We start from the raw sequence: 16,011 nt of genomic DNA, 5'->3' as shown, positions 1-16,011 counted from the left end.
AACGGCATTTTCAAAGATTTCCACTTTGTTGTGTTTTCACCCCCCGGAAACGCCGTTCTCAACTTCTCCTCTAAAAGGACACCCGCAAACGATACTTTATTTTGCACCGTTCTCAGTGCTCATACTTGAAATGAGAGATTCTGCACAATGACTTTTACTTTTAGTATTTAAGTACATTTTGATGCAGATACATTTGTACTTTTGATCAAGTAGATTTTTCAGGACGTTTACTTGTAATGGAGTTACATTGCAGTATTGATACTTTTACTAAATTAAAACAATTGAGTACTTTTTCGACCACTGGTGTTTGCCTAGATAATTAACTTGATGTGCGAACAGTAAACAAACCAACCTACAGTATAAGTGTAGACACACAGGGTATCTGAACATTTCTAAAGTTACAATTTAATGACTTCTAAGACATTTTAATACCAAATTGGCCCAAATGTATTTTCTTATGTATCTGTGGAACCGAGTCAAACAAAATGTAATGCCTACAGTTCCAAGTGCTTGTCAGGGTGGGGGGTCAAGGTTGGAGAACCCTTGCGTTAGGCCGGTATACCCTGTTTTTGAGTGGCGCTAGCCTCTCCTATGCGCAGCTTTGTGTGTATGAGCACAGAATGTGTTTGTAGCACGGAATTTGATTGGCGGAATGTAATGTATGATGATGCATGATGATAAGAGCGCTGTGTGATGTTTAAAATGCCATTGTTGTCTTGCCTTTAGGCGCCATCGGATGACATTGGTCCTCAGTCCAATGGTGATATGTCAGGTAAATTACACACTCGCCCCACAGCAATGTGTCCTGTTTTACACACCATTATAATGTTCTTATTTTGATCATAATGCCCAATGACTGAATTTGAAGTCTCCAGGTATTCTTCAGAATATGTGTGTCACTGATTTACTAGGACTCTATGACACATTAGGAGTCCACTAGTGCAAGTGGTTCTCAAACATGTTATTTGCAAGGTCCCCCTTAACTCTGAGAGAAATGGAGCCATCAATTTGAACACTCTCAGAGTTATAGACCTGTTATGGCCATTCAGGGTTCTAGCTCCTTATGTGTTTCTGTTAATATTATTATCAGCTAATTTTGTGTGTGTGTGTGTGTGTGTGTGTGTGTGTGTGTGTGGATCATTTAATCTGTTTTATATCTATGATATAATAATATAAATTTCTGTAAAGTTGCCATTTGTTCAATAAAGTTTGTTTTTCTCAGTCATACAAGTGAATACGTGTTATATACGCCTTACACTTATACCAAGCTCATGCACACAATTCCATAGAGGAGCCAGGTGTCAGTCAACTCGACTGTAAAAGGAAGAGCATACCTATTTACACGCACTCAACTGTAAAAGGTCATAAGAGGGGGTGGGACTAAAAAGGAGGAAGAGAAACGGTCTGAGAGTGAGATCAGTGATGTGTTTGTTATAACAAATATAACAACTTAAATTCAATATTCTGGTTAATGTCACCAAATTAAGAGCCAAGCGTGATGATGAAAAATAACATTTGGAATAAATACTCTTTGTCATGTTTTCTTTTTCATGATAACAATTTCTTTCAGTTGTTTTGCATTTGATGTTCCATTCATTGTTTTGTATTGCTTGTACCTGCTCTTTTGTTGCCGTGCCAAAACAGCAGGGCTCCAAACGTGGCTATGTTGGCTGGCCGGTTGATCAGTCCGTACCTTACAGTCTATGGTCCGTACACCACTTCAAACATTGATCTTTTGGTTATCCCTAGGCCTTTTCTCTAGTGCGAGCAACATATGGCCATGGCCAGCTGTAACTGCCAGTGGACCATCTCACTCAAGCCCATGGCATCTTCAAATAAAACATTGAATTATTTATTAACAGTTTGCAGAATTACAGTACATTTCAAGCACAACTCAATACAAAAAATGTCAACTGTGATTGGATGACCAATAAAGCACTCTGCTTGTTTACAAGAGGGTCCACCATGTTCAATTCATCATAACATTCAGAGACATACAAATATACACTTCTATATAGCCAAAACAGGAAATCATCATCAGAAGGGAGGTAAAAAGCGGACAGTGTCCTTCCTGACTCCACAGATTGGCAGGTGAACTAACCCAACCCACCACAAGGGGCTGCTATCCTCTACCACTGCATTGGTATGACAAATTGATTCACTTTAGAGATACAAGACATGATTACATCATCATTTAATTGCATTGTATTACATAAAGTAGGCTACCTATGTAAGCATTTTATATATAGACTCACCCTAATGTGTAATGATAGACATTCCTCTTGTCTTGTTCTATAATCAATCTCCAAATCAAGAATTGTATTTATTCCGCAGAGGAAAAATAAAATTCAGTAAAATATATGAATGTGGATAGGTTTATAAAAAAGAGAGGGATCAGACTATGAAGCAATCAATATGCAGTCAAGGTGAGCAACTCTCACCAGTGCCACCCACATAGAAGGTAAATTCACTTTCCACAGCACTGCCACTCAGGTGTGGAATGCCCTGCCCCCTTCCCTCAAAACAAACACATCACTGGCTTCCTTTAAAACCGGTCTGAAAAATCACCTATCAATGTCAGCGTTTCAAAAGGAGAGAAGATGACTGCCCAACCTCCCTATAGTCCCTACCCCCCTCCGAGTGATTTATTTGGTATTTAGATTTTTTGGTACTTGCACCTGTAAATAATTTTCATGTTTTTTGAGGTATCGTGTTGTGAATGAATGCATTGGGACCTGAATGGAAACAAGACCGCAAGGTCTTTTTTCGGTGCTATCCTTTTGGATAAATGTGCTTTGACTGTACCATGTACTGTTTTGCATTTGTTATTGTCTAATAAAATAACCAATCAATCAAAAGTCAATTATCTAATCGGGTAACAGGTCTTATGAACAAACATAGGGCATCCTACAAGTTTGAGTCATTAAAGAAAAAGTCTGTTAAAGTTTCAGAATAATAAAAAAAATACTTAATACTGGGTTATTGTGGGATGTTCAGAAGGGAATAGATGACACCTGAAATGACAAAAGAGTGAAAGTCATTAATAATCCCAAATTATATTCTACTTCTCATTTCATGATTTAAAACCACACAGTACCCTGTTGTCCTGTGCAAAAAAAGACTGTTGCAGTGATATATTACACTGAACTTTTATATGATATGGGATGGTTGCAGGATCAAACCATATTGACTCACATGACTCATCATCGCCTTTTGTTGAGAATGGAAACCCTGCCTGGAGACCTAAAAAAAATACAGGTTTTATAATCTTACAATAATCCAATCCGACCAGTGTAAGTGACCACTATGCGCATATATGGGACAGGCCGACTTCAAACTGCATGCATATGGGCATGCCCATGTATGGGCATAAAGGGACAAGGAGAGACGGATACAACGATCTCCATACATGGGCATAAAAGGGAGACAGATGGGTACAACGGTTATCCATGACTGACGGGTACTGATATACCCATATAGGCTATATAGGAATCAATGTATATGAGCCATAGATATGAGCATAAAAGGGACACAGGCTGACGGACAGATACATATAAAGATCTCTTTGTGGATTGGACAACTTTCACTTGACATTGTATCAATTCAATTGTTTTATGGGTCACGTTAGAACAAATTGTATCAGGAGCAGAGAGCCAACGTTGTCCTCTCACCCTGAGCTAGCTTTTTATTTTGCTATACAGTTGTAAATTTGTTGTTTAGTCACTTCACAAAGAAGAGAGCATAAATTAGTTGCAGACATTTCAGTGTGCCTTTCGAGTGTTTCATGTTTAAATTATCACAATCAGGGTTAACAATAACACTATAGTTTTTCCTAGCCTATAGTAAAATGACTTACATGGAGGAGAGGAGGGCAGGTTGATGGTTGAATAAACCAACTGAAGCTCTGTAGCGTCGTCATCTCTTTGAATGCCAGAGCTGTTCAACTGGTGGCTGTTCACTGGCATGATTATGTGTTTGATACAGTTGGAAAGTTATAATTACAGTTTTTCCATATATATATATATATTTAAAAAAAAAGGTTTGTCACAAAATAATATCCTTGAATCATAGGTTCAGTGACTCACCCACTTCTGCATTATCATAAATAGGAAAAATATTATATTGGGCTGTTCAAATATGAAGTATAAAATGTAATAAAAGCATACATGGCATTAAAACAAGTCCAAAGTAACAGCCTTAATTCTAGGGTGTTTTCAACCACACTCAGGAGAAGTAAACTATTTTCACATTTAGTAAAATGTATGTTCCTCTTTAATCACTCTTTTAAGCTCTTTATATAAAATGAATATGGCCTGTTTCTTTGTAAGACAACATAAACATCAACAAACCTGTATGTTCAGTGTTGGACTCAGGTCGCTTTTGAGAGCTGAGGAAAGAACAAAACTATTAAGTGTTTGAAAAGTGTTGGAAACTGACAATTGACTAACATTCTGAAATCTCACCTGCTATTGGACGGTTTATAACCTTAGGAGACAAAAAGTAGAGAGTTTGATGTCACCTGCACCATAGCATACAGATCGTATCTGATATTGAGACAGGTGACAACTTTCCCCTGTTCATTTTCTCCCTCAGTGTTTTTATTGTGACCTTATTGTTACTGACAGTGACATTCATCTTTAATGTTTAGGTTTATAGTTCCCTGAAGGGTACATAGGAAAATCCTCAATGTTAACAATGAGTGTGCATCATTTCATTAATGTCAGTACCCCAATGTTTACATTATCATGCCATGGATGCAAAACAGAATACTGTAGCCGCCTACCTCTTTTTCTCAGGTAGAAAATCACCAAGCCGAAGAGCAGCAGCAGTAATAGAAAACTCACACACACAACGAGGCTTACTCTCAGTATGCTACTGCTAGGGAACTGTCTCTCCACACTCCCAAGCTGGTTCTCTGCCCTGCAGGTGTACACTTCGCCCACCAGGTAGGGGACGGAGCTACTCAGCCTATAGGGTCCATGTTGTTCAGGCTGGACATTCAGTACTGGCCCCTTGGAGTCGGAGAGCCACGTGATGTTTGGCAGAGGATTTCCCTCAGCATAACACTTAAGGTGGTGCTCTGTGGTGCCATCTGGACTGGAGATTGTTTCTACCTGGGAGAGACTCAGGATTTGAACGTTTGCTGGGGGAGGGGGAGTAATGGGCAAAAGCTTGAGACTGATTTTGAGATGACATGCTCAAAATTACAAATTACTATCCCCTTCTGATATTACATGGTCATTCTTCAACATCATAATTTTTTATCTTCACTTTATGGCTTAAAATGAATTGGTGGAGTGGATATTTGTGCACACTTTGCAGGTTACTGATAGAAATGAATACTATCTGCTACAAAACTCACCTTTGACATAGATCTGTGTTTTCTTTTGAAAACTGTCTTTCCTCTGTTCAAGCTCTACACGGCAGATGTATGTTCCATTGTCCGTCAGCTCCAGCTGGTTGATCCGTAAGGAGAGCTGTCCTTGTCTAGGGTCCACATCCAGTGAAGAATGCAGGTTGGTCCCAGATACACAGTCTGTAACTCCTCCCTGCGTGTTATTTTGCACTGTACAATTAAAGAACAGATCGCTGTACTTAAACCATTTAACTGTGATCACCCCAGAGTATTCTTCTTGTTTGGGGTGAGTGAAGGAACAGGGCAGGACTGCTTTAGACCCTCTGCTGCCATAAACCACAGGTGTAACTGCCATAGTCCACTCTGTGGCATGTGCTCCTGAGAGGATAGAGGATATCATCATCATCATCATCATCAATATTTTCCATCCATAATATTATTAATAATAATAATAATAATAATGAACTTACCTCTAATAAATATAATTGAGAGAATAAGAAAACAGGACTGGGTGTGCATTTTATTAAATTTAGCAGCATATGAGTAGAAACCAAAAGGTCTAATTCTGTACCATGTCATATAAGAAACAATAAGAAACTGTTGTGTGCACTAAAACAGTTGAAAAACATGAAACCTCAAATGTGGCTATTTCCTCTTAATCCAAAACAGGAAATGGTGTAGCAATAAGACCGCTTGTGGGTGAGTCATTGATCACCCTGACTTGGAATAAACCAATGATTTACAAAAAAACAATGTCCCCTTAGTGTGTTTGAAATCCTTAAAAAAAACCCACCTCTGTTCAATAAATGTACTGTACTGGACAAGTATTTTCCTCCCCCTGAAAACGGCTATATATATGAAAATAAATTTGAATATTTAGAACTCCAACTAGAAAACAACACTCTGTATATAAGTCGTGGGTTGCAGTGAGGATGCGAGAAAGCTGGGGTAGTATTTCGATTATATATGACATACGGAGCAACCCAATGCGCAGAAGTAACAGAGACATTAGGTACAGTATGCGCCAAAAGATCCCTCAATATTTTGGGGTATATTGGATGTTGTGTTCATGAATGATACTGTATATGTGTTTTTAGGCCCAGACATATTTTAAGCCAAACGGCATGGAATATCTCAAAAGCTTGTTTGACACTCATTTGACATGACTCAGAGTCACAAGATCATTTGATTTGGTGAAAACAAATAATGTTTCTGCCATAAAGAGTGACCTTTGTAGCATTTGTGGCATCCCCTATTGCTTTTGCCTCTGCATTGTTTAGATGCCCCTCAATATGTGATTCAAATATGGTGTCACAGTCAATTAGATGCTGTATTCATGAATTTTGATGTTCATGACCTCGCATGGGCCTGCTTCTCTCAGCACACATGCCTTGGTTTCAAATTACGTAGGGAACGTTTTGTCTTCTGGTTTCAACATCGCACTAAGCTCTGCCCCTTTGGAGACGAATGATTATTTTGGTTTGGGTTGTGAAACTCCCTGGTCGTGAAACTGCATCTGTTATTGGGTTATATGCCTGTGCTCCAGGTCTGCAGCTTCCCAATTTAGATCTAGATCTAGGCATGTTGATTGGTCTGGCCATGAACGTACATGCCGGCTCATAATGAACAAACGGGCTAATCATTTAGCCAAATTATATATTTTTTATATAAATGTAATTCTCAGAATTATGCGGCCTGACTTACAGTACAAGAGGATGCAATTATGCAACACGACTACTGAATATCTCATATAGCTTTTTTTTATAGATTTTCTTTAAATGACATACAGGTATTTGTGTTCTAAATAGATTGGAAAGAATTAAGCACATGACACTGTCTGGGGTGATGGTGAGTCATACTAATGACAAACACACACTATGTTCTGTAACGGTTGTACTGTACTAATCTCACAATCATGGATGTTCAACTGATCTTCTGCGTTCTGAGCCTGCTGTTATCTTCAATAGAAGGTGAGCTTAGGCTATATTGGCTATTGTGTGTTTATACACAGACTTTATGGACACTTTGAAGAGTATATAAATATGCACTGAAATATACTGAACTTTATTGAAACACAGGCTACATGAGAAAGTAAAGTAATTAAGTAAATATACTGTAATGTAATCAAATATATATTGTACATACCAGAGGGCAAAAAAATCCTTTAGGGGTAAATTCATATGGTTATGTCAAATGATAGGCTCCTGCACTTTACATTTATTAGTGATTCTTTGTATACTGTACTTTAAATGGATATTGTATTGACAGTATTGCAGACCAAAAGCATGTCAGGCTTATCCAAATTAAGTCCCAATTTTGGCAAAAATATATATAGCCTAATTATTTTAATTTATATTAAATTAAATATTGCGCATGCATAAAGTGAGTGGCAAATCGAGTGGCAAATTGAGTTTAACGTTGTTTAACATTTTGTATTGCAATCAGATCTTCTGTTTGGATGTATGGGCTGTAAAGGCCAGAAAGTAGTTTTTTGACACTCTGTAGGCAATCCTGCATAACCCCACGCATACCCTCTATTTGTTTGTGTCAATTACATCGAGTTTCCCTGTATGGCCTATGCATTAACAATCTTTAGGCCTATATTTAAAGCCAAAGTAATGTTCCATCATATGAAGATGTTGCACATCGAAAATAGCAGATCTACAACTCTTTCGCAGATGTGATGTATTGTGAGCTGTGTAGATCGGCTATTGTCGGCATGTTACACAGTTGTATAAATCAGGCTGTATCCACCCCAAGGGCAGAGCTACAATGACGATGGCTGGTCCATGAAGGTGCAGGCCGAGGTGAGAGCCATTGAGGGCTACCCGGTGGTGCTTCCCTGCTCATTCAGCCACCCGCAGCACACCCACCACTCCTCACTGCAAGTGGTCTGGCGTCTGGGTCATGGGCAAGGTTCCACCATTCTCTTTCACTGCACCAGCCACATCGTGTCTCAAACCTGTGAATTGGGACCCCAGCAAGATCAGCGGTACCGCCTGGAGGGGAACCCGCGTCAGCATGACCTCTCGCTGCGTATCAACAGCGTCGCCCTGCAGGACAGTGGCCGCTACTACTGCCGCGTGGAGGTGCCCGGCCACGACCACGCCAGCTATGAAGATAAGATGGGCACAAGGCTCAGAGTGGAGGGTAGAGTTTCTTTGTATCATTTTCAGTGATTATCCACCTGGCTCCTGTTGCCGTTACCATCACATTTCTGCTTTTTTGTTTATTCCCTATAATATGTGTCGTGATTCGTGAACAAGTACTCTATTGTTTATGCTTCTGCTTCCTCTACTTGCGTTAAATCCATTCTGAACACACACACTTTTATAGCCCCTCAAAATATTTTTCTTAATTGGGTCAGCCCAATGCGCAGAACTAACAGATATTTAAAATTTGTATGTAAACTAAATGTTTTAGATGGAATAATTAAATGGCCAGATGTGTTTGTAGGCACTGGTCTTGTTATTGTCTTCATCACTTGGATTTATTTTTCATGCAGCGTTTGTGTTTTTCAGCTCCCCCAAAGATCCTTGGCCTGTCAGTAGAGGGCAGCGAGGAGTCAGGCTACAGAGCCCTGTGTCTGGTCCAAGGCTCCCCGCTACCAGATGTCCAGTGGCTCGGTCCAGAGGAGTTGCTGGAAGGACTTGCCATTTCCCCCCTGGCACAGGGGTCTGTTGTAGCACAGCACCGCACCGTCAGCCAGTTAGATGTTCTCCCTGGACAGCAGTACACCTGCAGTGCCTCCAACCCATTGGGCAAGGAGCAAGCCACCCTGTATGTGCTTCCCCCCAAGCTGGAGGAGCCGACCTCTGGGGAGACATCTCCTCCTCTCCTGTTCCTGATATCTGTCTCTCTGGGGGCCAAGCTATTGCTTCTGCTGGGTGTGGGGGTGTGGATGGTGAAAGGGCGAGCTCAACTGGGATTCACATGTCGGTGGAAATGACCATGTCAGGCTTTAAAATTATTAAACTATTCATTCAAATTAAATCTTTAAATTCTATTTGATTGTATTTGTGTTACAGACTTGTCGTGAGTACCACTGCTTCCAAGCTGTACCTCCATCTTATACATGTTCCCATGTTCCCTGTTCACTCTTGCTGGTCACTTTCCTCCAGCCATGTACTTTACACCCTGCCTTCACTCTCTTCACCTCTCTTCCAGGCTGTCCATTACTTTGGACAGTTGACCCCAGGTATTTAAAACCCTTCACCATCACCACATACTTCTTGCATCCTCACCTCATTTGTCCTCTCTCTGGTTAACACACAGATATTCTGAGTTACTACTTCTTTGATATACTGTATGTCTCTCCATCTATTACAGTATTTGAATATGTATATAATTGAATTTGTGAACCATGTATTTTGATCATGGTTATCACAAAAATCAAGGCTGATGTTTGTTTCACATTTTTATTTTGTTTAAATGATGATTAAAACAAAAATGATCAGAAACCCATTTGATCAATAGAAGTAAAGATCCATTCAGATAGGCCTACATGTGGTATATGGTTTACATTACAGGAAGGTGCAAACTTACTGTTTCTGTTAAATTGTTTTGATTTCTTTCTGAAAGTAGTGTCAGTCATCATATGGTGTCAAGAGGTGCACGCACATCCACAAATTGCAACGGGTGCAGGATCCAAAAGAATACTGAGAAAGGAGAGAGGACATAACACCTGACAAAGGCCCATGAGGCCGAAACGTTGTATTTCTTTTTGTCTGCTCTGTTGTCAATACATTATTTTGGGAGCTTTTAAAGCGGTGTGCGGATCTCCTCTATCCTTTTCAGTCATCATAATTTGCAAATAAAGTTGAAACAGTAATGTTACAAAATAAATTGATTACTTGAATTAATCAAATAGTAGATAGGGTTAGCCAACATCTTACAGCATTATCAATCATCATTCATCATCATCATAACAGATTCTAAGGCAATAAGGTTCACTCAACACTGGTGAGAGTGAAATAGCTTTCATTGTTAAACTGGGTGGAACATTTTGGAACATTTAAAACAAAACCTACATTTCAGAACCAATCCAAAGTCTTGGGGCGGCCCTTCATATATGAGGGAAGGTGATATAAACATCGCTGTAGTTCTTGGTATATTCTATCACCTACATTGATTTGACTATTTGAGATGCCACCATTGGTAAGCAGAGATCTCTGCTCGTCTGCAAGACTACTGAAATCATCAAGTCAAAGGAAATACATTTGGGCTTCTGTAGCAGATAGGATGGGCAGCCTTACAGCAATCCTCATCACTCCAGCTAAAGCCTGTGGCGGAATTGAGCTTCATAATGGCACATTGGCCATCTTGAGGGGTGCCTGGCTCCCCCTCGGCCCAGCCAGTGTTCCCCACTGTTTCCCCATTGACCCAGTACCAGTCCCCTGTCAAGGAGCTTCGACGGAGACCGATCCATGCCTCCTTTTGCTCATCTCTCTTGGCCTCCATCAGCTTTGGGACGATGTGTTGCTGTAACTCAGAGGTGACTATGCTCATCAGCTCAAGGCCCTTGCTTCTGCAGTATTGGACTGATTCAGGCCAGCCCATCTTCTCAGCTCCGATTTCCAAAGCTTCCTGAGTCACAACACAGCCCCTAAAGTCTGTTTAAGAGTCGAGATAGAAAAAGAGAGTTGAAGGAAAAGAATCACAACAAAATGTTTAATGTGTAATATATATATATATATATATATATATATATATATATATAAATTCACTACGATGCTTGAGTAACTTTATTATACCTGGATATTTGCTGATGCTAGAGGCTGCATTCCCAAAAGTAAGACTTTCATTCTTTCCAATAAAATAGACGCCTATTTTAGAGGAATTGTGCCAGATGACATTTGTGTTTTGTGTCAGATCAATGAGTGCCCAGGAGTAGTCTGTACCGTCCATCACCTTCCACCCAGCATTTAACACAGGAAGCCTGTTCAAGTGAACCCCAACTGTTTTGTGTTTGGGGAGAATGAGAAGGGCAAAGTTATTTTGTATTTTTTTTATTTTGTTAAGTATAAAGCAAGAGGAATAGTCTTGTGTGGAGATGAGGCTGAGGAGCATGCCAGGTCGGTAGAAGACAACAGGACTCAAGTTCTGCAGGGACGACACTTGAGGACTGTAGGGTTGTGGACTGGGCTTCAGAAGTAGTAATGACTCACTTTCAGCATTTTCTGCCAACGCTGGTGGCACCAAGAAGTGAAATTTGTGCCCAGCCTTGGTTGGTGCCAGAGGGGTGTAAAGCATACCACAAGTGCAATTGTCTATGGTAGTACATGGGTGACTGAAGAGGACTGCCACAGGTAGCACTGCCGACAAGCTCTGCATGGACTCACTTACCCCAAACTGAGCCAACTCATATGGGCGAAGCGAAAATGTTGGTGTCTTTGCTCCATGCAGAGTGACCGTGTTATCTTTGTCAGCATTGATGATGATAATTCTGAACGGTCCTCTCTCTGGATCACTTGTGTTCCAAAAGCCTTGTTCAGAGGTTACTTTGGGCAGTGATGGAATGTGGTACTCTGTGCCCAAGTTATCAGTGGGCACAACAAGGGCACTCTGAATACTGCCAGCTTTTTTGCTGATTGCATGGACGGCAATTGTTTCAGTGCTCTCAATACTGAATGTGTGATCGGTCAATTCCTGCCTACTGAGCTCCATTTCTGGATTGAGTTGCAAATCAGTTGTCCCCCCAGGGCCCCCAGCACTCAAGGACTTTTCTGTACTGAAGGTAAGCTTGTTAAGGCGGCTGAGCATGACAACCTTGGTGTTGTCATGCACAGCCGTGATTATGATCTGGTTATTGGCTCCTTCGGGATGATATGTGGCGATGTTCTCAGGAAAAGCAATGATGAAGTTTTTGCCACTGGTGTTTAGAGAGGAGGTGGCTGTGGATTCTAGAAGAGAGATAGCAATAAGACATATTTTGTAAAGTAAACCATCTAACTACAGTACACTTTTGTTAACATGCATCAATCCTATGTCCTTACCTCATATACAGTGGGGACTGAATGCATTTTAAGAAATGCCCAACTCATTTAAAAAACATTTGTCATTAATATCAACAATAACTATGTGATTTAATGGATTTAAATTGAAAAGCTTATTACAACAATATAGTAAAACGTGAGGTTTGATTGTATTGAATTAAGTTTGGTGTGACTTACCTTCAGTAAAGGCTAATATGACAAGGAAAAGAACCATGTCCAAGGTGGCGTGGCGGTACATGGCAGCCAACCTCTTTCACTTTGTTGCCAGTACCTAGAATTAGTTTAATGTAAAAGTATGAAAAGTTACTTTTTCAATCATAATTATTAATAATATTGTTTTAATTATCTCAGTCAAATGATAGGATTGTGTATGACAATCTATGACGAAATAGAAAATTACCTAGAATTTGATGCAAAATCATTGGGGATGTTTACAATGACATCAACAGCTACTGTAATCCTTTTTGATCAACAGTTCAGTAGCCTTATTGTTGTACATTCTACAGTATTTCCCTTTTTTGTGATGTAACGTTGAAGGAAATAATATATAATTTGTAAATAAACAGAAAAACACCTGGAGAAGGAGCACGGAGCTAGATGTCAAACAGAAGGGACTGACGTGGAAACGGCTGGAGAGGAAGGCGCAAGTCAGACGAGGGTGGAAGCGACTCATCAATGGCCTATGTTCCGAAAGGAATACAAAGGCCTAAGTAAGTAAATAAACAGATTACCAGTGAGGATGACAGTCCTCAACATGTCATGTATGTTATCATGTGTTACCATAAAGGCTAACAAAATGTGTAAACTAAACAGGAGTAGGAGAGGAGTAGCTAACATATTTCTTAAAATATGTATATGTAAAAATAACTGACAAGTGAGTTTATATTTTGAACAAATACAAATTATCAGGACTTAAGACCAAGAAAATAAAAAGACGTGTATTGCAACAGTGATTGCTATCTAAGCTAAGGGAAGTAAAACGGCTTGATATCGTTTAAAGTATCGACTGTCCACAGTTCAGCTTTAGAATCCATTATAATGATTATGATAGTCAAAATATAGCTTTTCTTCTAAACTAAAAACTGGTTATTTCTTGTCAAAAATGTCTCACCTGTCAGCAAGCCAGCTGTCTTCAGTACTATACCAGGAAACAGTGAGCTGTTATTAGACTCAAAACAGGTGAACACACATTTGGGAGTCAAATGCTGTGAAATTTGGTAGTCAAGAGTTTGCCACTTTGCGTACGATGGGCTGGAAGAGACAACTATTGCTTAAGACTGAGTCTGGAATTTACTGTATCTATACTGCCTAAATTGTGGGTATATATTCACCATTCATTGCTTACAAACATAATATATGTTAAACTGTTTATGGTGATGTATCCAAAATGCACTTTGGTTCAGTTAAGGTTCCGACATCAATGTCATGAGTATACCAGATATCTGTCTAAATATAGTACATAAACTAGATTTACCTCTGTGTGTCCATGATTTATTTCAATGTGTATGGTACTAGGCTACATGCCTAAGACTGCATTTAGTTTGACACCAGATTTGTCATCTCAAATTAATATTAAAGGCAATAAATGTCAAAGTATTATCACAGCAATAACAATAATGATAGATTGGTGACATTTTAAATTATCAAATATAAAATTACTTTAACCCTGCCTAGAACACTAAACCTGGGTGATTCTGAGGTGGGTGGGTCTTTCAGTAACTTATGATGCTTAATGACATCATAGAAGGTAGGTTTATTTCCCTGCCCACATCCCTGTTTTTTTGGTACAGGCAGGTAGTGATATATACCCACATTTTTCACCAATTTTGCCCCCCTATGATAGCAGTCTAAGTTAGTAGCTTAGTGAGTAGTATTAAAGTGAGTAGTCTTTTTTTATGTCCATTGTCCAATGTATAGTTCATGAATAAAGTTAACATAACTATAATTAAAGGCATCTGAAAAGCATTTGGAATTAAATAGAAATGTTACTTTTCAGGATTTCAATTTATAGCAAAATTACAATGCAATTGCAATGCGACTATTTTTGCTATGACAGTAATACGCAACGTGGCCCTCTAGAGTGAGGGTGGAAATAATAGTGACCCTCTCCATCGTCAAAGTTTCCCACCCCTGCTGTACATACTGTACAGAACCCCAAAATGGGTTCCCGGCCTGAAGGGGTAAAACATCAAAAGGGGTTCCCGTCCAGAATAGAAGAGTACCTCAAGTTGCCATGTCACAGACACTCTAACCACAAGGCCACTGAGCTGATAAGTTAAGTTTAGTGTTCTAGGGTTAAGGAGGTCTTAAATTAGTAGTTTGAGGCTATTCATGCGCAGGCCACCAGATAACTATATAACACAATATGTATGACAGAAGCACAGTCTGGCCACGCGACACTACCACAGACAAAACAGATTTTGATAGTAAAATGAGCTCTTATTCAAATTACACAAGCTGCTCAAAATCACTACCAGCCACCATCTGCCATATTGTCAACAGTCAATGTAATATGGTATAGGCCTATGATTTAATGTAATTTAAATCCAGATATCCATATTTAAAGGATTTTTTCCCCTTTTTGTGGCAGACATAGGACAGAGTGAGGGATTTTTATAATGTTGAATCTGAAAAAGCTCACTTTCTCTATTAGTCCAATTCAGTTTTTCCATTCGATAGAAATAGGTATAGGTGACAGTGAACTTTTTTCCTCTTCTTTAATATTTAATGTATTTTTGGCAGGATATCTACACTAAAATCCTGAGTGCTAATTGCACTCTGACAGTGTACTAAAAACCAGTGTACTAAAAGTGTACTACAGTGTACTACAGTGTACTAAAAACCAAAAAGAACTGAAACGGTTCCCATTGGGAACCAACCAGTGGAAAGGGGGTCTAGTATAAAACACTACCAGGGAATGTTTTGCTACCCAAAAGGCTACTCACCCATGAGGTCTCATCCACCAGAGGGCAGTGCAGTAGTTCTGTTGGACAGATTGAGGAGGTTTGTGAGACTGCAATGTAATATGACTTTTTCAGTTTTTCAACAGTTGAAACTAGATTGGCATGTCACCAAGAAGCACTCTGGTGACAAAACAATACATTTTAATCTCCCAAGTCACTATAGGCAGAGCATTTTTGGTCATGTTGACTTTAACACTACTTAGTTCCTACTGTCATAAGGTGATATAGCTACTTTGAATATGATTTGAATATTATGAATGTGCTTTATACCTACTGTTAGGGTGTAAAGGGAAATTACTTTGTACAGTTAGTCATGCATGCAGAAGCAAAGTGTAATCCATGTGATGCAGAGAAGCAGCAGAGGATACTTGATTTGTCACATACGGTATACACATAAATTCTGTGCAGTGTGTTAAAACAGAACTATACCTCAAAAGAGAGTGTGTGTGTGTGTGTGTGTGTGTGTGTGTGTGTGTGTGTGTGTGTGTGTGTGTGTGTGTGTGTGTGTGTGTATATATACCGGTAGTATTTGTGACAATGTATTAATAATAATGCTAAATGTTTTTTCTGCTTTAAAGTATGTAATTGTACTGAAAAAACATTAGTCAATATTTGTCTGGCAATATCTGTGGTAATGCCACATGGAAGCAGAAATAGGCAAACAGTTAATTCAGAATTGGCACATAGCCAGATAGCT

General features: G+C 39.4%; 2 protein-coding genes across 2 annotated transcripts; one reads left to right on the top strand and one right to left on the bottom strand.

Annotated features, from left to right (window-relative positions):
* Positions 1 to 1,830: 1,830 nt before the first annotated feature.
* Positions 1,831 to 5,711, bottom strand: siglec15l (sialic acid binding Ig-like lectin 15, like; the record flags this gene model as incomplete). The annotated part of the gene is made up of 7 exons (XM_080768264.1): positions 1,831 to 3,014; positions 3,196 to 3,243; positions 3,857 to 3,958; positions 4,350 to 4,387; positions 4,464 to 4,485; positions 4,784 to 5,143; positions 5,363 to 5,711. 7 exons carry the CDS (start codon positions 5,709 to 5,711, stop codon positions 2,980 to 2,982), a joined length of 954 nt encoding a protein of 317 aa, XP_080624390.1. The 3' UTR covers positions 1,831 to 2,979.
* A 1,546-nt stretch (positions 5,712 to 7,257) lies between these two features.
* Positions 7,258 to 9,548, top strand: LOC308318638 (sialic acid-binding Ig-like lectin 15; the record flags this gene model as incomplete). Its single annotated transcript, XM_080768263.1, has 5 exons — positions 7,258 to 7,326; positions 8,117 to 8,506; positions 8,878 to 9,291; positions 9,385 to 9,391; positions 9,524 to 9,548. Exons 1-5 carry the CDS (start codon positions 7,272 to 7,274, stop codon positions 9,546 to 9,548), a joined length of 891 nt encoding a protein of 296 aa, XP_080624389.1. The 5' UTR covers positions 7,258 to 7,271.
* Between the last annotated feature and the right edge of the window lie 6,463 nt (positions 9,549 to 16,011).

Source organism: Protomyctophum bolini, assembly GCF_963924005.1.
Source record: "Protomyctophum bolini genome assembly, chromosome: 7".
Taxonomy (NCBI): Eukaryota; Metazoa; Chordata; class Actinopteri; order Myctophiformes; family Myctophidae; genus Protomyctophum; species Protomyctophum bolini.
Note: the sequence above shows the minus strand (reverse complement) of the source record. Positions and strands in the feature narration are given on the sequence as shown.